Here is a 20,694-nt window from a genome sequence, read left to right on the forward strand (position 1 = left end):
TGTTGGATTTGATGAGAGAGTGGTTTTATAGCCACTGGTTGGAAAATTGTGCTTTGAATAATTATCAGTGGTCTGCATCCAGACTTGGGAGAAAGATGGCAGTTTGTATACAGGACTTGTCCTGTGCACTTTATTGGCTGTATACTTCATTTAATTAATTAACAGAAGAAGGAATTAATTAACTCTCAGATGATAGCAGGTAGGGTTGACCACTGAGAAAAGTGTCTGACAAATTAGGGCTAGAAGTGAAATTTCTTCAATTTCATGCAAAGAAGTTCAGAGTAATAGACTTCCTTTGCAATAATCAAATGCTGAAGAGACAATTTTGAAAGCTGCTTGAGCCAACCAAGGATATTGCACTCTGCTGTAAAAGTAGCACACACCATGCTAGAAGATATGCACAAGTGCCTTGAACATGAAGCACACAAAACAGGTTTTCTGCACTGTTCAATAGTGACCAAAAGTGTGCTGGAGTACTTTGGTTTGTGTTTCATTGTAGTGTGATTGGCCAGAGGGAATGAGAAAAAGAAACCAATTACTAGAGCCACTGGTGATAGGATGTAAATAGAGGGAAAAATAAAAGAAATTGAAAACAGAAATAGGAAGAGAGGGTGAGTATTATGAAAGTAATGCAGTTTTTATTTTCCTCTCCCATTCATGCTACAAAATATCAGAGAAGCAGAGCCATGATCCTGAAGATGAGAACTCACCGGCACGCCAGGTATGGGTGCTGCATTGCATCTGTTTTGATGGAGTGTTGCAGGCCAGGCTGGGTGAGCCTTTGAGCAATGTGGCCATCACAGAGGGGGTTGGTTCTAGATGATTTTTAAGGTCCCTTCCAACCCCAACTGTCCTATGTTGGCCTCTTTGGGAAAATGTATTTGTGGAGTCAAAAGCTAAGAAATCATTTATGAGCAGGTGGTCCTGTGCCACGATATCTGTACTGGTTTTCAGCTGTTTTATTAGGGTTTTTTTGAAGGAGGAGAGAGAGCAGTTGGATCTGGGCTCTTCACCATCAAGTGCCTTTTTAGTTAGGCAATATGTGGGTCTAACTTTTTAAATGACTATTTGTACAATCTGGGTGGTCTAGAATAGCTTCTTTGGACTCAAAGTAAGTTTGTGTATAGACTTGTTAATAAAGATGGTGTGATTTGGTCACAATTTGTGGAATACACCTGCATTTGTTTTACTCCCACCACCCCGCAAGAACTGAGCAAGTAGTGAAAGCAGAAAATGCTATGGGCTAATGAATATAGTTTAAGCTACCAGGCATTAAAATTCCTTTCATGTGCTTTTAAGGAATCTTCTGAGAACTCTGGTGCAGATACATCTGATACAGGTGGGTTCTTTCATGTACTGCTTGTCTACCCTTTCTTGAACTTTGTTGAGAAAATGGAAGATAGTGAGGTTTTGACCTTGTATTCCCAAATAATTATTGGATTGCATTACTTAGTGGGAGCTGCCTTTGACTTTTTAAAAGTATTTATACCTGGTATTATTCAACAGTTTGATTCTAGAGCAAATGAAAACTTGCAGTGTTTTTCATAGATTCAGCTATGGCAGGGCAGTAGCCAGCAGTTAATGGCTGAAAGGGAAGTTGTACTAGAGTATGGTTAGCTTGGGGTTTCCCTGTGCTGCTATTCAGTTAGCTTGCTCATCCACATAGCTGCCTCTAAGGCTGGCCATTTCTTCCCTGTTGAGGGAAATGTTTCCTACTGTCATTTGTGAGGATAGCTTCAAATAAGCATTTGAATGATGAAGTAATTTCTGCCAATTTAGAAAGCAGGCCATTTTTTCGGCCTCCTCAATGAAAACTGGGAAAAAGACTTCAGAGACACCTGTAGCTTGGCTTCTGTAAGTTCCTTTGCCTTTTGCACTCGTGGGATAAATGAGTGAAGTGCTTCAGACTCTGGTATTTTCATAGCAGCATCCAATAAAATGATTATGAGCTTCTCCTCCTCTTACGAATGGTCTGCGAAGCGTCTGGTGAGGATTTGTAGAAACCTCTGTGAGTTCCAGCTGTCTCCACATCCTGTAAGATGTAGACTCTAGATTCTTCCCATGAAAAACTGAGTGCACTGTGGTGTTCTGGCTGTTGGTAGTTGGTTGGGTGTTTTCAGGGCGCTTTTTTCTTGGTTGGGTTTTGGTGGCTTTTTGATACATAAAAGCTTACCAATAGGGCTCACTAACTTAAGGGAAGAAATCAGTCCTTAGGTGTTTTAACGAAAGTTTTAGTTTTGGCAGGTGTTCTCCATTTTTAGTATTCATATAGAATACTTCACACTAGTCAGGGAAGGCAGAGATTCTTCCAGGTACTAAACACTATTTTTGTGTTGAAAGTGTGCAAAGCTTGTCTACAGCAGGTAAAAGTCAAGTGGAGCAGCTCTCACCTGGGCCAGCAAGTCTGTCCTTAATAGGGAAAGTTATTAGGATTACCATTTCTTGCTTTCTCAGGAAGTAGCATGGCAGAGTAAATCTAACAATTTCTTGTATCCAGCAGGATGCTATCACAGAGGACTGAATTAATTTGGAGAAAGGGATAGAGAATGATAGTGTTTTGGATGCACCTCCTGTGAAATAGCTTTCCGTAATAAAGGTCATAGTTTTGAGAGAGGAAGGTGGAAGTTGTCTTTCTTCCTCTCTGTTTTCCCTTTGAGGTGCAAAGGTGTTAGTGAATTTCCCTTTTGGCCTTGAAGACCACTTTTGCATTCCCTGGAGAGAATACTTTTAGTTTTCCATTCTGTGCCATGGCCCACTGCTAATTACTGAAGATCCTGTGATTTGAAAGTATGATGGCCAGCACATTGAGGATATGCTAAAACTAGATTTTGGAGGACTCACGCGTAGGAGAATTTTCCACTTGTATACAAATCAACTCATGCTCTGATGCAAGCTATTTGTTAATAATTTAAAATTGATGTGATGGGGTCAGCCATTCTGTGAGACAGGAGTTGTTCCCTTTATCTCAAGAAGCGCCCATTTCTGTAGCAGTCCAGTCTGTTCATGTGGATGAACATTTAGGAAGCAATCTGACAGGTTTGTGCCCAGTAGTGCTGGAGGAAGAAGATTGTATGGCAGAAAGAGAAGTAGCAATTTAAGAGTAGTATGACGAGGCAGTGATGTGGTAGTACCGTAACCAAGATTTCTTTCACTCACGGTTCCCAGGGTTATTCCCCTCTCCTTTTTCCTTCCCTCTGGTGAGTGCAGGGCAGTTCAGAAAGCAGGGCTGAAAATGCAGTCATATATTTGATGCTCATGGACGACTGATTTTAGCTAATGATGAATTGGAAGGTCTGCCTACATCGAGGAAAACAATATTTTGTTGCATTCCATTCACCAAACCACCCACAGAATAGAATACCTAAAACTGAGTGACCAGAGTCTGTCTTGCTTTTTCATATTCTCAAGTCTTATTTCTCAGGACTTTGTGAGTCCTGAGGTGGTCTTGGCAACAGGAAGCTACTAAGGGGAAGCGTGAGAGAAAATCCTGTTGGCATATTTAGGAATGTAGTGGGGATGGTTCATTAATGATTAATGAATCTTGGAGAGCCTCAAAAGAAAGAGCTTTAAAAATGTTTCACTCCCTGAAGTATTTAATATAAATCGTAAAGAACTGATGGCAAACAAAGTTTCTTAACCCTGAGTGTGTGCTTAAAAATATTTCTGTTTTGAGTTCAGCTATGTTTGATTTAATATTTACCTTCAAATTGCAGGTGAAGAAGGTGGTGATGTAGCCTCCGTAGGAAGAAAATCTGGAGGAATTCATCTCAAGGTAAAACTTTTGGGTGTCCAATAGAATGTAGTCATTCAATGGAAGCTGTTAACTATTTGAGTTGTTTACACCTGCCTGATGAGCTGATGCAGTCAGCGGAGGACTTGATATTGTCTGCATTTTAATGCACATTTTTGGCAAGTGAGGGGTTCAATAATTAGTGTCACAGAGACCAATGACAAGTGATGTTATTGTCTTGCTAATAGCAGTGGGCCAGAGAAAGGCCTACAGTGTACTGCATCAGCAGGCAGCCCTGAGAAAGGCTTTTCTAGCTAAGGAAAAAGAGAAACCTGATGGATCTTAAGGTGAAAACGCTTATAAAAAGAATGGTTGTTCACCTGGGGGTCTAGCGTAAGTGGGTTACATGGTTTGAAGGAAATGGTAAATGAGCAGTAATGGCTGCCATAACAAAAGCAGGCTGGAATCTTCTGCTGTTGCTTCCCAAACTAGACCATGGTTAGGTCTAGCCAGACTATTTACAGTGTTGAGGAAAAATACAACATGCACTTTGTGTTTGTGAAGCCATTTTAAACCTGGTGTTTGCTAGCTTCAATAGCGTTGCCAAAAATGGGATTTGCTTTCCTCACTTGTCTAGCACTGTGCTGGTGTCCACTCTCTGACAACAGCTAATTGAATCTGCTTCAGAAAGTGACAGTTTGACTAATGAATTGCCTTTTATTACAAAATTCTCTGAGGTTCTACATTGAGGGTCGTTGCAGAATAGGCCTTAATTTGTATATGGCTTCCCACAGGATGTTGGGAATACAAGTAGAGATTTGCAGGTGTCATTGTCAGAGTTTTGTAGCCATTTTTCTTTCTTTCTCCTTTCTTTATTTGTTTGGGATTTTTGTTGGTTTTTATCAGAGGATCTTTAAGGCAATGTTTGCTGTTCCCTGAATATTCTTGTTTATTATCCCTTTTTATATATCTTCACAGATTGTTCCTTCTATGGAATTATAGGGGTTTTTTTTTTTTTGCTGGGGGGCACGTGTGGAGGCAGATTTTTGCTTAAAATGTGTACATTAAAAATAACTTTATGCAGGTTGCATATATTGTGATCTGAAGAACACTAGTTTGCAGTAAATCAGAATAGTCAGTTTGGAGTTGCCTGTGCCAATAAGTTTTATGTGTTTTAATAATTTTGTTTTCCTCTAAGAATCTGAATGTAGATGATGGACAAAACCTGAAGGAAAGAAAGAAGAAAAGAGTTCCAGTGGATGTGATATTACAAGGTGATGAGAGAAATATTCCCAAATGGATAACGGTAAGATATTTCTCCTATTCTAAGTCATTAGCTAGTTAGAATAAAATCAAAGCTCTTGACCTGGGCAGCAGTTAAATGCATTCTGACACAACTTCTCTGTGCTTCTCCCATTGTTCTTCTGCTTGATGTCTGTGTAGATATTGTAGGATCTGGGGGTTTTGAGAGCTATGAAATGTAAGAAACAGAGCCAATGTTTTTGAAATGTATTTTCCGTTTTTTTTTTTACTTTTATATGTTATTCTTGGAGCCCTGATGTGCAGGTTGATCTTTGAGCTGTCAGTTTTCTTCAAAGTGTAAATCTGAGCTTTGTGGAGGCTCAAAGCAAAAGAATTAGCTTTGTTTTGATTTGGGGAGCAAGGAAGGTCAGAGGTGAAGTGTCAGGATACAGCTTCTCTTTTCTGCTGGAGCTGCCAGAGATGTGTAGATTACTCAAGTGTGTGTGTGTGTGTGTGTGTGTGTGTGTAGATATATATCCATGGATAAATTCTTATATTTGGGGTAGGGATTAGTACATGACATGCAATGTATAGGTTGAAAAAAATGATGAATAGCTTTCCAAGAATAAACTAGTAACTCCTAAAACTTCCTACTGAAGCCTTAGACTAGATGTTTTCCATTTTGTCTGAACTTGGCTGAGCCCTTAAAAGGCCATAACTGTACATGACCCAGAACAGCAAGAGGCAAGGAAGTCACAAGTAAGGTTTTGATGATATGTTTAGCATGCAAAAAGCTCAGAATGTTAGATTGTTTTTTTCTTTTTATGTTTTTCAGGTACCAACTCCAAGTTCGTCAAAAAGTCGTCGTTCAACTTTGCCAGGGCAAGAACTACTTGGTACAATTAAGTCTTTTGTCTGTTGTTCAAATGTATTTCTTTAAAAAATTTGGATTCATTAATATTGTTTAGGAAAAGTGTTTCATTTTTGGGGAGGTTTTGCCTTTGTATTTCCATAGAATTACTTGGTTGCTTTAATTACTGGCTGAAAATTTTGACTGGCTTTTTGTAATATTTTCTGCTGGTATTCAACATTCAACATTTTTGATTCTTGAGCAAATGAAAACTTCCAGTGTTTTTCTTGGTCTAAGCTATAGCTTGGAAGTACCCAGCATTAATGGCTGAAAGAGGAGTTGAAGTAAAGTATATGATTAGCTTTGGGTTTATATATTGTGGTATTCAATTAGCTTGCTCATCTACTTAGCTGCCTCTAAGGCTGGCAATTTCTTCCCTGTCGATGGAAATGTTTCCTACTTTGATTTGTGAGGATGGCTGCAAATAAGCATTTGAATGATGAAATAATGTCTGCCAATTTAAAAAGCATGCCATTTTTCTCGGCCTGCTCAATGATAGCTAGAAAAATATTTCAGACGCACCTGTAGCTTGGCTTCTGTAAGTTCCTTTGCCTTTTGCACTCGTGGGATAAATGAGTGAAGTGCTTCAGACTCTGGTATTTTCATAGCAGCATCCAATAAAACGATTATGAGCTCCTTCTCCTCCTCCTCCTCCTCCTCCTACCATAGACCTGACAGTAAGAACTCCTTAAAGCTACAATGTTTGCATACTGTATGTGCAGACTTACTAAGCCATGCAAGTGTTGGCAGCTGCACAATATTTAAGTGCCACGGATACTGTATTTTACTAAGCTTCACAAAGGTGTGTTGTTTCATATGTACAGTATAATACCAATTGTTTACTCCTTGTGCACTTTTAGTTTATTGCATGCCCAGTTTTGGACAAGACAATGGTTATTAGCAAGGTTCAGGGTAAACAAATGGATAATGTATGGGTGACTTGTAGGTAGTATCAAAATGGAGAAGACTGAGAGGAAGCAAAGGGATTGGTGGGCTTGAATGGATAGTGTCTTTTTGTGTCCACTTAGTATTCTGAATACTGCTCTGATTAATTACTGCTCTGCCAAGCACCAGGGCGTAGTAGGTAGACAGTTTACTTAACTTGTCATTGCATGTTCCCATGTGGCTAACATGAATCCAAACCATGTGGGCCCATGACAATATTTATCCAGTTTTTCATTGTGATGGTTGATGCGTTAAAGGGCAATAATGCTTATGGAAAGCTCATTGAGGGGAAGCATGCTATTGTTTTAAAATAGATTCTATATAAATATGGGTTTGAGTGGGACTTGTGACTTAGTATCTTGGTGGCTTTTCTGGGAAATTAAATGTTTCTGGCAGATTTTATTATCACTGAAATGAAGATTATGATACGTCAGGGCTTGGTGCTGGCTAAAAGCCAGTGCATCTACCAAAGAAAACCATTCTTTCTGCTCTGCTGTGGTTGAGCATAGGAGGAGGAGAGAAGAATTAAAAAGCTTGTGGGGTGAGATAAGGAATTGGAGAAAAACACTTTAAAAGGTATGAAGGAAATTTTATTTACACAATCAAAAAGATGATAATGAGAATTAAAACCTTTAGAGTACTTTTACCTACCCCCCCCCCAACCATCCCCTGCCTTTTTTTATTTCTCACTGAGAGCATAGGAAGAGAAAAGTATGGGGGTTTTGGTGAGTGTGTGGCTTGTAAAACTTCTGTTTCAGTTCACTTAGGGAGAGGAGTCTCTTGCTATGCCATGGGGTCCTTTCTATGGGAGATGGGAGGGAATTTTCTGTGATCTTTTTATTGTGGTTTGAATTTTTACAGGTTGCAGTCACACCTGAAACCTGCTTTGACGAGTGTCAACGGGCAGAGTGGTCTTCTCACAACTGCCTTGTGCCCCTGGGCCATTAGTTCATGGGCTGCAATTTTTAAGGATGAGCTGTTGTAGTATAAAAGCAAGTGTCCTCTTCCTCTGTCTCTGAAAGCAAGGGTTGTTCTACCTCTCTCTCTCTCTGCTCAGGCCTCTCACAGATCACAGCTTCTCAGCACGTCCACATTCTAGCCTGAGCGCTTCTTTGTCATGGGATTCGGGAGCATTCTCCATCCTTCTAGCTACTTCATTAATTACAGGGAAATAATTTGTAGTATTCTAATGTTCACCACAGCTTGTAGAAGAATTTCAGCTCTGAGGCCTGGGGCTCTTCTTGTCCCCATCCCTTCTTTGCACCGGCTTTAGTGTCACTCTTGTGTTCCCCAGATGTCTTCACTCTTCCTTTTTTTTGGATCTGGGAGAGAGTTGGTGTTTGTAGGTTCGTCTGTTCTCACGTGCTATCAGTCGAGAAGATTTTGCAGAGTTCTGCAGTGTTGAAAGGCGGATCCCGTCCGGGCTCTGCGCGATAGAATTGCTCGCTGTGAGGGCGAGGTCCCCGCCGGCTCCATTTTGCGCCTTCTCGTCACGTGGGCGGTGCGAAGGAAAAGCCGCCGCCGCCCTGGCCCGTCTGTCTGCAGCACGGCTGCCCAGGAGCGGCCAAGGGAACCGAGTTCCTTGCGAGCCCTGCCAAGACAGCAGCGCCCTGGTCGCCAATTCCAGCCGCGCGTTCCCGGCCACGCGGCCGCTCCCGGCACTGGTGTCGGCCGCGTGGTTCCTCGCCGTGCCGGACGGGCCCGCAGCACGGCCCTGCAGGCTCCACCAGGAAAGGAAAGGGAGCGGCGCCACTCCTCGGAGAGCGCAGAGATCGAGAGCTTCTCGCGGTGTTTCTGCTGCTTAAATACGTTGGCATAGAGGCGTTACCAGCTTCTCTAACTGGCTTAGCGGCATGCCTCTTCTCAGAGCCAGCCGGCAATTAGTTTTGCCAGGCCCAGGAGAAGCTTTCAGCAGCTCTTCCCAGAAAATCACTTCCATGAGTGGCCTTCTTCCTCTTCACCTAAAATGAAGCCCTATAAGAACTACCACGTTCATGAATTGCCGTCTCAGTTTTTATAACTTCCTGGAGAGATCGGGGAACTACCACTTGTGCACCAAAGGTTTTTACAGACTGGCAGGCTTGCATTTCATACACATTATCCAATGGGAGAGGAAGGAAGCATTCAAGAGTACTGTAATAGACAGCTTTGCATTGGTAAAGGATTGGTTGTTCTTTTGGGTTAGTGATCTCTGTTCAAAATGGAAGGAGTATGGATCTCGGTCCCGTAGAGCCTTAGTTATGGCTTTAACTAACCTCAGATACCATGGAGTCTGCATTCATTGACTAAAATCTAGAACCTAAAATCTTTTGCCTCTTTTCTCCTCTTGCTTGAATAAGGGGCTGTAATGCTCTTGGGATTTTAGCTCAGTCTTGCTGGACTCAGCATGTGATGCTCTTTTTTCTCTTGCGTGACTTCTCAGCTTGAATTGCCGTATTCTCCTGGTTTGTTTTCCTTTAAATTTTTATTTCAGCAAACGTGGTGGCAGACAGTTCAGATTTGCTAATGTTTTGTTATTCTGTAATATGTTGTTCCTAAATGTTTGTTAGAGTGATATTCAGTATAGATGGTATAATGATAAGTGGTAATATTTTTACTTTTTGTTTTTTTCTAGGACCTAAACGACAGGACCGTACGTCAAGGAAAGATGCTAAAACCTGCAAGAAAGGATTTACGGTATTTAATAGTACAGTCCTACCATGCAGCCAAAATGCAGCAGTATTTCTTTGTGGATGGATAGATAGATAGGATTATATTCTAATCTTGCCATGCTATCGAATATTTTCAGAGGTATTGAGAAGGTCATCACCTGCTTTACAATAGAGTTTTAGGATAGTTTAGGTGTTTCCGATGCATCTGGCTAAATAGATGACTATTTATCAGTGGTTAGCACCACTTGTAAACCTGGAGAAATTTTTTCTTTCAATTGCTATCTGTTGGGAATGTGTGTTTTTGGAACTCCTCAGAATGCATTCCGTGCAGTTAATGCATTGAATCCATTTATCTTTGTTCTTTGATTCAGCGGGGGTTTCTGGTTTCATCTTTGGTTTCTGTATTTTTTCCCCTGTGAAATAATGCCAAATATTTAAAGAATCTTTGCAGTCTCACCGGTCAGTGTGTCAGGTAAACCCATGGCCTGTATGGCGTGCCTTGGCAGTAACACAGGAGCTGTTCTGAGCCCCACACAGTGAGGGCATGATGAGGAATGCAGTTCAGTCTGAGGCAGCATGAGTGGATTAATGGAGACCAAGAAGAGGCTGTATTTAGGGCTCCCTTTCCACTCCTGGTAATGCCTTATGCACAGTCCACTAAGCCTTGGCGCCCAGGTTTCCCAACCAAATCCATAAAAGACTGTGAGGGAAATTCTGTGTCTCAGCCTCTTCTGTGGGCGCAGGTATGTTCTTGCAGTGACTTTAGCGGCAACAGGAAGGGAAAAAGTGAATGATCAGGTAAGTTTTACGAGATACTTGTGGCTTTTCTGGTTAGGCCAGGGAAACCTGAGAAAATGGAATGGATTTGTAGTTGTGGGCTATAGCAAAGTAAATGAATACAATGGATAAAATTATTTTGCTATTCTTTGATTATTCTGACTTTTTTTCTCTTGCAGCGTACTAGACGACAGCAAAGGAGAGGAGGTAGTGTTTCTTTTAAAAAAAATCAATTGCAAAATGTCTAAATATTTTATGTCATTCATGAAAAAAACTTTTATTTGGAGCACAAGAGGACAAAGCACTGCCTAGCACCAGTCTTCCTCCACAGCACTGCCAAAAACCTTGTCCATACAGTGGTCAGATACAGGCTTTGAATCAGCCTAAGAAATCCCAAAGTAGAGATGTAAAATAAGGGTCTGGTACAAAAAGTTTCAGATGGTCCTGACCTTTACTTCTTGTTCCATTTGGCTAATGAGGCAAAGTCATTCAAAAATGTGGCTATAGTCTCTGATAAAACATGGAAAGAAAGTTAGATTTTTTTTCAAAGATACTGTATTTGAAGTTACTTTGAATAAATATTTTGCTGATCTTTGCAAATCTACTTCATGGTCTGAATGTCCTGGAAGCTCTTACAGAAAGGAGTTTGCATGGTTGTCTTAAATGCTAGAAAGTCTTGATCTTTGTAATTTTAAATGTAGTGTAGTCCATTTCAGATGCCCTAGAAAGGCAGAAAAATGGGTAATATGTGTTTTTCAAGTCATCCTAGGAAAGAAATTTCTGACTAAATAATAAAGTTGGATGAACAACTTTCTTATGAACAACGTAAGCTTGAGTAGATTTGTATTTTCCGTTGTATATTTATATATTCCATAAAAAATAGAATATTGCAGATTTTTTCCAGCTTAAGAAAACCATACATTGCTCTGGCTTTGTTGAATTGAAACACAAAGACACATGACAACATATGAACTGTCTGGTTTGGGTTGCTGTTAGCCTTAAAAAAACCCAAAAATCAAAGCAGCCCATAGACCTTAAACCCAAGCCCAAAACAGATATGTCTGACTATGGATGTAATGCTAATGTACAGATTTGATTTACTCACTTACTCTTAAGTAGACCTAAGTGTTTTAAATTAGGATACATAAAGGTTTGTGCTAGGAAGTCTGAACATTAAGCAAATACCGATCAATGGACGCCTCCCCTTAGAATATACCTCGTGTTGTTTTTTTCCAACTCACAATTCTGCATTTTGCTAGGTTTAAGTTTTCCTATTTGGGTGGCATGTCCAGCACCTTCATCAAGCTTTACTGATTCAAATGTGACAGTCCTTTGAGTGGTGGACTTTTTTGTTTTTTCATCTATGGCAGCTCTCAGTGAAGGAAGAGCAGGTAGAATAAATTTCAGCCTCCCAGAGAAGTGATATTTTGGTGATATATCAGCTACATAAATTGCCTTTTTTTCCTTGAGAGTTTTTTGGGAACAAAATGGGCTTTGTGGTGCTTCTTAGACCTTGCTCAGTAAGGGATTTCAACTGGACACCACTTTATTCTTCTAATGCCATCTGTTCCCAATCCAGATATGTTTGGAAGAGGCACTCTGGCTTCTAAAAGAATATGTTGTTAAGGAGGTGTTACAGTAGTGTTTTGCAAAAATCATGAAGATTAATTTCCAGAGAAGGTTACAAGCTTAAGCCAGAGCCTTCTAGTTACGTGCTTGTTGGATTTGATGAGAGAGTGGTTTTATAGCCACTGGTTGGAAAATTGTGCTTTGAATAATTATCAGTGGTCTGCATCCAGACTTGGGAGAAAGATGGCAGTTTGTATACAGGACTTGTCCTGTGCACTTTATTGGCTGTATACTTCATTTAATTAATTAACAGAAGAAGGAATTAATTAACTCTCAGATGATAGCAGGTAGGGTTGACCACTGAGAAAAGTGTCTGACAAATTAGGGCTAGAAGTGAAATTTCTTCAATTTCATGCAAAGAAGTTCAGAGTAATAGACTTCCTTTGCAATAATCAAATGCTGAAGAGACAATTTTGAAAGCTGCTTGAGCCAACCAAGGATATTGCACTCTGCTGTAAAAGTAGCACACACCATGCTAGAAGATATGCACAAGTGCCTTGAACATGAAGCACACAAAACAGGTTTTCTGCACTGTTCAATAGTGACCAAAAGTGTGCTGGAGTACTTTGGTTTGTGTTTCATTGTAGTGTGATTGGCCAGAGGGAATGAGAAAAAGAAACCAATTACTAGAGCCACTGGTGATAGGATGTAAATAGAGGGAAAAATAAAAGAAATTGAAAACAGAAATAGGAAGAGAGGGTGAGTATTATGAAAGTAATGCAGTTTTTATTTTCCTCTCCCATTCATGCTACAAAATATCAGAGAAGCAGAGCCATGATCCTGAAGATGAGAACTCACCGGCACGCCAGGTATGGGTGCTGCATTGCATCTGTTTTGATGGAGTGTTGCAGGCCAGGCTGGGTGAGCCTTTGAGCAATGTGGCCATCACAGAGGGGGTTGGTTCTAGATGATTTTTAAGGTCCCTTCCAACCCCAACTGTCCTATGTTGGCCTCTTTGGGAAAATGTATTTGTGGAGTCAAAAGCTAAGAAATCATTTATGAGCAGGTGGTCCTGTGCCACGATATCTGTACTGGTTTTCAGCTGTTTTATTAGGGTTTTTTTGAAGGAGGAGAGAGAGCAGTTGGATCTGGGCTCTTCACCATCAAGTGCCTTTTTAGTTAGGCAATATGTGGGTCTAACTTTTTAAATGACTATTTGTACAATCTGGGTGGTCTAGAATAGCTTCTTTGGACTCAAAGTAAGTTTGTGTATAGACTTGTTAATAAAGATGGTGTGATTTGGTCACAATTTGTGGAATACACCTGCATTTGTTTTACTCCCACCACCCCGCAAGAACTGAGCAAGTAGTGAAAGCAGAAAATGCTATGGGCTAATGAATATAGTTTAAGCTACCAGGCATTAAAATTCCTTTCATGTGCTTTTAAGGAATCTTCTGAGAACTCTGGTGCAGATACATCTGATACAGGTGGGTTCTTTCATGTACTGCTTGTCTACCCTTTCTTGAACTTTGTTGAGAAAATGGAAGATAGTGAGGTTTTGACCTTGTATTCCCAAATAATTATTGGATTGCATTACTTAGTGGGAGCTGCCTTTGACTTTTTAAAAGTATTTATACCTGGTATTATTCAACAGTTTGATTCTAGAGCAAATGAAAACTTGCAGTGTTTTTCATAGATTCAGCTATGGCAGGGCAGTAGCCAGCAGTTAATGGCTGAAAGGGAAGTTGTACTAGAGTATGGTTAGCTTGGGGTTTCCCTGTGCTGCTATTCAGTTAGCTTGCTCATCCACATAGCTGCCTCTAAGGCTGGCCATTTCTTCCCTGTTGAGGGAAATGTTTCCTACTGTCATTTGTGAGGATAGCTTCAAATAAGCATTTGAATGATGAAGTAATTTCTGCCAATTTAGAAAGCAGGCCATTTTTTCGGCCTCCTCAATGAAAACTGGGAAAAAGACTTCAGAGACACCTGTAGCTTGGCTTCTGTAAGTTCCTTTGCCTTTTGCACTCGTGGGATAAATGAGTGAAGTGCTTCAGACTCTGGTATTTTCATAGCAGCATCCAATAAAATGATTATGAGCTTCTCCTCCTCTTACGAATGGTCTGCGAAGCGTCTGGTGAGGATTTGTAGAAACCTCTGTGAGTTCCAGCTGTCTCCACATCCTGTAAGATGTAGACTCTAGATTCTTCCCATGAAAAACTGAGTGCACTGTGGTGTTCTGGCTGTTGGTAGTTGGTTGGGTGTTTTCAGGGCGCTTTTTTCTTGGTTGGGTTTTGGTGGCTTTTTGATACATAAAAGCTTACCAATAGGGCTCACTAACTTAAGGGAAGAAATCAGTCCTTAGGTGTTTTAACGAAAGTTTTAGTTTTGGCAGGTGTTCTCCATTTTTAGTATTCATATAGAATACTTCACACTAGTCAGGGAAGGCAGAGATTCTTCCAGGTACTAAACACTATTTTTGTGTTGAAAGTGTGCAAAGCTTGTCTACAGCAGGTAAAAGTCAAGTGGAGCAGCTCTCACCTGGGCCAGCAAGTCTGTCCTTAATAGGGAAAGTTATTAGGATTACCATTTCTTGCTTTCTCAGGAAGTAGCATGGCAGAGTAAATCTAACAATTTCTTGTATCCAGCAGGATGCTATCACAGAGGACTGAATTAATTTGGAGAAAGGGATAGAGAATGATAGTGTTTTGGATGCACCTCCTGTGAAATAGCTTTCCGTAATAAAGGTCATAGTTTTGAGAGAGGAAGGTGGAAGTTGTCTTTCTTCCTCTCTGTTTTCCCTTTGAGGTGCAAAGGTGTTAGTGAATTTCCCTTTTGGCCTTGAAGACCACTTTTGCATTCCCTGGAGAGAATACTTTTAGTTTTCCATTCTGTGCCATGGCCCACTGCTAATTACTGAAGATCCTGTGATTTGAAAGTATGATGGCCAGCACATTGAGGATATGCTAAAACTAGATTTTGGAGGACTCACGCGTAGGAGAATTTTCCACTTGTATACAAATCAACTCATGCTCTGATGCAAGCTATTTGTTAATAATTTAAAATTGATGTGATGGGGTCAGCCATTCTGTGAGACAGGAGTTGTTCCCTTTATCTCAAGAAGCGCCCATTTCTGTAGCAGTCCAGTCTGTTCATGTGGATGAACATTTAGGAAGCAATCTGACAGGTTTGTGCCCAGTAGTGCTGGAGGAAGAAGATTGTATGGCAGAAAGAGAAGTAGCAATTTAAGAGTAGTATGACGAGGCAGTGATGTGGTAGTACCGTAACCAAGATTTCTTTCACTCACGGTTCCCAGGGTTATTCCCCTCTCCTTTTTCCTTCCCTCTGGTGAGTGCAGGGCAGTTCAGAAAGCAGGGCTGAAAATGCAGTCATATATTTGATGCTCATGGACGACTGATTTTAGCTAATGATGAATTGGAAGGTCTGCCTACATCGAGGAAAACAATATTTTGTTGCATTCCATTCACCAAACCACCCACAGAATAGAATACCTAAAACTGAGTGACCAGAGTCTGTCTTGCTTTTTCATATTCTCAAGTCTTATTTCTCAGGACTTTGTGAGTCCTGAGGTGGTCTTGGCAACAGGAAGCTACTAAGGGGAAGCGTGAGAGAAAATCCTGTTGGCATATTTAGGAATGTAGTGGGGATGGTTCATTAATGATTAATGAATCTTGGAGAGCCTCAAAAGAAAGAGCTTTAAAAATGTTTCACTCCCTGAAGTATTTAATATAAATCGTAAAGAACTGATGGCAAACAAAGTTTCTTAACCCTGAGTGTGTGCTTAAAAATATTTCTGTTTTGAGTTCAGCTATGTTTGATTTAATATTTACCTTCAAATTGCAGGTGAAGAAGGTGGTGATGTAGCCTCCGTAGGAAGAAAATCTGGAGGAATTCATCTCAAGGTAAAACTTTTGGGTGTCCAATAGAATGTAGTCATTCAATGGAAGCTGTTAACTATTTGAGTTGTTTACACCTGCCTGATGAGCTGATGCAGTCAGCGGAGGACTTGATATTGTCTGCATTTTAATGCACATTTTTGGCAAGTGAGGGGTTCAATAATTAGTGTCACAGAGACCAATGACAAGTGATGTTATTGTCTTGCTAATAGCAGTGGGCCAGAGAAAGGCCTACAGTGTACTGCATCAGCAGGCAGCCCTGAGAAAGGCTTTTCTAGCTAAGGAAAAAGAGAAACCTGATGGATCTTAAGGTGAAAACGCTTATAAAAAGAATGGTTGTTCACCTGGGGGTCTAGCGTAAGTGGGTTACATGGTTTGAAGGAAATGGTAAATGAGCAGTAATGGCTGCCATAACAAAAGCAGGCTGGAATCTTCTGCTGTTGCTTCCCAAACTAGACCATGGTTAGGTCTAGCCAGACTATTTACAGTGTTGAGGAAAAATACAACATGCACTTTGTGTTTGTGAAGCCATTTTAAACCTGGTGTTTGCTAGCTTCAATAGCGTTGCCAAAAATGGGATTTGCTTTCCTCACTTGTCTAGCACTGTGCTGGTGTCCACTCTCTGACAACAGCTAATTGAATCTGCTTCAGAAAGTGACAGTTTGACTAATGAATTGCCTTTTATTACAAAATTCTCTGAGGTTCTACATTGAGGGTCGTTGCAGAATAGGCCTTAATTTGTATATGGCTTCCCACAGGATGTTGGGAATACAAGTAGAGATTTGCAGGTGTCATTGTCAGAGTTTTGTAGCCATTTTTCTTTCTTTCTCCTTTCTTTATTTGTTTGGGATTTTTGTTGGTTTTTATCAGAGGATCTTTAAGGCAGTGTTTGCTGTTCCCTGAATATTCTTGTTTATTATCCCTTTTTATATATCTTCACAGATTGTTCCTTCTATGGAATTATAGGGTTTTTTTTTTTTTGCTGGGGGGCACGTGTGGAGGCAGATTTTTGCTTAAAATGTGTACATTAAAAATAACTTTATGCAGGTTGCATATATTGTGATCTGAAGAACACTAGTTTGCAGTAAATCAGAATAGTCAGTTTGGAGTTGCCTGTGCCAATAAGTTTTATGTGTTTTAATAATTTTGTTTTCCTCTAAGAATCTGAATGTAGATGATGGACAAAACCTGAAGGAAAGAAAGAAGAAAAGAGTTCCAGTGGATGTGATATTACAAGGTGATGAGAGAAATATTCCCAAATGGATAACGGTAAGATATTTCTCCTATTCTAAGTCATTAGCTAGTTAGAATAAAATCAAAGCTCTTGACCTGGGCAGCAGTTAAATGCATTCTGACACAACTTCTCTGTGCTTCTCCCATTGTTCTTCTGCTTGATGTCTGTGTAGATATTGTAGGATCTGGGGGTTTTGAGAGCTATGAAATGTAAGAAACAGAGCCAATGTTTTTGAAATGTATTTTCCGTTTTTTTTTTTACTTTTATATGTTATTCTTGGAGCCCTGATGTGCAGGTTGATCTTTGAGCTGTCAGTTTTCTTAAAAGTGTAAATCTGAGCTTTGTGGAGGCTCAAAGCAAAAGAATTAGCTTTGTTTTGATTTGGGGAGCAAGGAAGGTCAGAGGTGAAGTGTCAGGATACAGCTTCTCTTTTCTGCTGGAGCTGCCAGAGATGTGTAGATTACTCAAGTGTGTGTGTGTGTGTGTGTGTAGCTATATATCCATGGATAAATTCTTATCTTTGGGGTAGGGATTAGTACATGACATGCAATGTATAAGTTGAAAAAATGATGAATAGCTTTCCAAGAATAAACTAGTAACTCCTAAAACTTCCTACTGAAGCCTTAGACTAGATGTTTTCTATTTTGTCTGAACTTGGCTGAGCCCTTAAAAGGCCATAACTGTACATGACCCAGAACAGCAAGAGGCAAGGAAGTCACAAGTAAGGTTTTGATGATATGTTTAGCATGCAAAAAGCTCAGAATGTTAGATTGTTTTTTTCTTTTTATGTTTTTCAGATACCAACTCCAAGTTCGTCAAAAAGTCGTCGTTCAACTTTGCCAGGGCAAGAACTACTTGGTACAATTAAGTCTTTTGTCTGTTGTTCAAATGTATTTGTTTGAAATTGGTTTTATTGAAATTCATTAAGAGAAATATTTAATTTCTTGTAAACAAAGGCATTAATTATCCAGTTTGAAATTTTAATAGGCAGGATTTTAGAGGAAAGTCAGTCATGATTTGTCTTATGGCAAAATCTTTTTTGAAAACAGAAAGCAAATAAATTGTCTGTATAAATCCAACTTTTCCCATGCAGCCTCAGGAACTAATATGCATAGTTTAAAATTCAGCTACATTTAGCTCACTGTAGGCAGTGGTTTTTACTTGTGATTATTTTAAACTCAAGGAATGTAATACTGGTGCTTGGAGTCTGCTGACAGCTGGTAGTCAAAGTGGTACTTTGTCAGCGAACTTTGGTCAGAAGCTTCTCAGTCTCATTGCAATCCTATGAGTTTTGGTATAAATATTTTAGGCTTAACAACTACTGAAAGCAATATTTTCATCATGATTTAAGAAAACAAAAGCTGCACTTTTGCCAGCCAATACAAAGCTTTCAAGGAGCACAGCAAATAGGTAACAAAACCTTTGGGATAAGACTTTTACTTCTGACCAGGTTTCACAAAATTGCAAAGAAGTTTTCTTCTGCAGTGAATATCTGCATATTATGCTATTTGAATAATGCTGTTTTCCAACATTTAACTTCTTTCCTCTTTAGTATGTGAAGTCTATATAATTAGAAGTGTATTAGGTTTTTTTTTTAATAATCAGTAACTTTATCTGAATCATATGCAGTTTATTTGAAGTTATACAATATATTATTGTAAGTGCTTTAATAGGTTTGGATTTTTTGGTTTTGTTTTTTTTTGACTCACTGTAGTTTTTTTGTTTGGCTTTTGGTTTTTATGAAATAGGCAATCGAGCTGGTGTTTGCAGAAAGAAGCTAGAGTTTTCAAATGAATGTTCTTCATCCAAATATCCACAGTTACAACATTCTGCTGTTCCCCTTCCATCAAATACAGTAGCCTCACCCAGGCATCGACCTTGTCCGGAAGTGAACATGACTTCATGTGATAGTATCCTTGGAGGATACCAGTCTGCAGATGAGGGATGCTCCTTCAGCAGTACAGATCTTTCAGCCTTATATCCAGCAATGGTAGCGATACTTGCAGAGCTTATGACAAAGCATTCTCAGAGAAAAGTGTTGAAGTACATGTTTGGACACTTAAGGTCCAAGAGACGGCATTCTAGAAGACCAAAGCTCAATGTTACTGTAGACAAAATGAGAGAGTCCGGGTCTTGTAAACGGAAACCAAAGAAGGCATCCCACAGCATGTGTAGCCGTAGAAGTGAAGACAACCAAAATCCAACTTTCGGAAATGAGAGAAGAGAATTCTCTTCTGACAGTTGTCCCATTAGTAATTCATCTGCTCTGGGGTCTTATGCTTGTGCTGATACAAATGAAACCAAAATGCACTACTCTGACTCAAGTTTAGAACAACATTTGGCATCTGGAAAAAGTCAAGAAGTCTGCAAACATACTGCTTTTCCTGATGTTATGGATAGAATGGAAGAGACATTTCTAGTTGAAGATAAATTACAGACTATTGCCTCACCAAAGAATTCAGAATACATAGAAGGTGAAAAATTTACTTACAAACTTTTCTCAGAACCCAGTTTTAGAACATCTGCTGCCAGTTCAGATTCAAGAGCGTTTCATCTTGTAAAAGAGAGTAAGACTCAGAAAGCAGACTTTTGTGTTGGTACCTCGGAGTTGTGTTCATGTGCTTGCAGTTCCCATGGCAATAGAGACAATTCTGTATCTACCATAAATTTTTCTCCTGCAAGATCAACAAATACTTCGTTCATATGGCCTCAAAAAATAACTTCTTCCCAGCACAAAGAGTCATTTTCCTCCTGGAAGCAGAATTCTTCAAAGAGGGACGAAGAAATAGATGCTGCATTTGACAAACTCTACTACAGAGTGATTTCTGGGGAATACTTGAAGCCTTCGACATCGACAAGACCTCTTTTAAACTCACAGAGCCATGAAGAGAAAGGAACATTAGTGAGGAGTAATCTAAGTGATTCTGAGAGGTCCCTTAAACAGCGTGATACAGAATTGGAGAAACTGTGTGGGAAGTCTGTTCCAAAATTTCCTGGGCTTCAGAGAGCTTCAAATTTCAGGAAATATGAAGAAATACAGATGCCTGAAACTGTAAATGCTCTTGTTAATTCTCCTGTTAGAACTTATTCTTCAATTTCCAGTGCTAAAAGAGCAGGAAATTTTCAAAACCATCCTCTTTGTTCACCAGTAAAGCGACTGAAATTTAAACCGGAATATTGTTCTTCTTCAAGCAAATGTCAGGAGATTTCCCGCAGCAAAGAGGGTAATCTTCAGACAAGTGGCATGGATTTTTTGAGCACATACAACTGTAGCCAGCCCAGCGTTTTTGCTGATCGCAACTTTCATTGTCAGGTATTTAAGGAGCTTGGGGGAAAAAAAACTGTGCACCTTTAGGTACTTGGAGAAGGGCTTAAGAATGTGTGAGAGCTGCAAGCTGTTTTAACTACGGGTAGCATACTTACGGTGCTTTTTGGTCAGTAGGGATCGTTTACAGCTCTGGGGGCTTGGGGATGTCAGATCTTCTGGATCCATGTGATGAAGCTCTCCATATTTAATAAATTTGAAATGGTATAAATGAAAGTTTTTACTCCATTTTAATAGACAATGTCACTGGAAAAAATAGTCCCAAATATTGACTTAGTTATGGAGTTATCCTTTTGAAATAATGACATTAATTTTATAGATGGACAAGGTAAAACAATCTTTATAGGGTTTCACAGGAATCATTAAACTTTTTGATTTAAATCAGACACTTCTTTTC

The 20,694-nt window shown here is 39.8% G+C and overlaps 1 protein-coding gene across 1 annotated transcript in view; it reads left to right on the forward strand.

The window, feature by feature from the left end:
- Positions 1-20,694, forward strand: part of LOC131096935 (uncharacterized) — an 82,704-nt gene that overhangs the window by 7,798 nt on the left and 54,212 nt on the right. Inside the window, exons 7-17 of the mRNA XM_058045569.1 lie at positions 3,714-3,772; positions 4,929-5,036; positions 5,808-5,854; positions 7,689-7,811; positions 8,200-8,615; positions 9,442-9,503; positions 10,435-10,462; positions 15,686-15,744; positions 16,900-17,007; positions 17,770-17,830; positions 18,721-20,285. Of these exons, the coding sequence (XP_057901552.1) occupies positions 3,714-3,772; positions 4,929-5,036; positions 5,808-5,854; positions 7,689-7,811; positions 8,200-8,615; positions 9,442-9,503; positions 10,435-10,462; positions 15,686-15,744; positions 16,900-17,007; positions 17,770-17,830; positions 18,721-20,285 (2,636 nt within the window). The remainder of the gene's footprint in view (positions 1-3,713; positions 3,773-4,928; positions 5,037-5,807; positions 5,855-7,688; positions 7,812-8,199; positions 8,616-9,441; positions 9,504-10,434; positions 10,463-15,685; positions 15,745-16,899; positions 17,008-17,769; positions 17,831-18,720; positions 20,286-20,694) is intronic.

The sequence above is a fragment of the Melospiza georgiana genome, chromosome 2, assembly GCF_028018845.1.
Source record: "Melospiza georgiana isolate bMelGeo1 chromosome 2, bMelGeo1.pri, whole genome shotgun sequence".
Classification (NCBI taxonomy): Eukaryota; Metazoa; Chordata; class Aves; order Passeriformes; family Passerellidae; genus Melospiza; species Melospiza georgiana.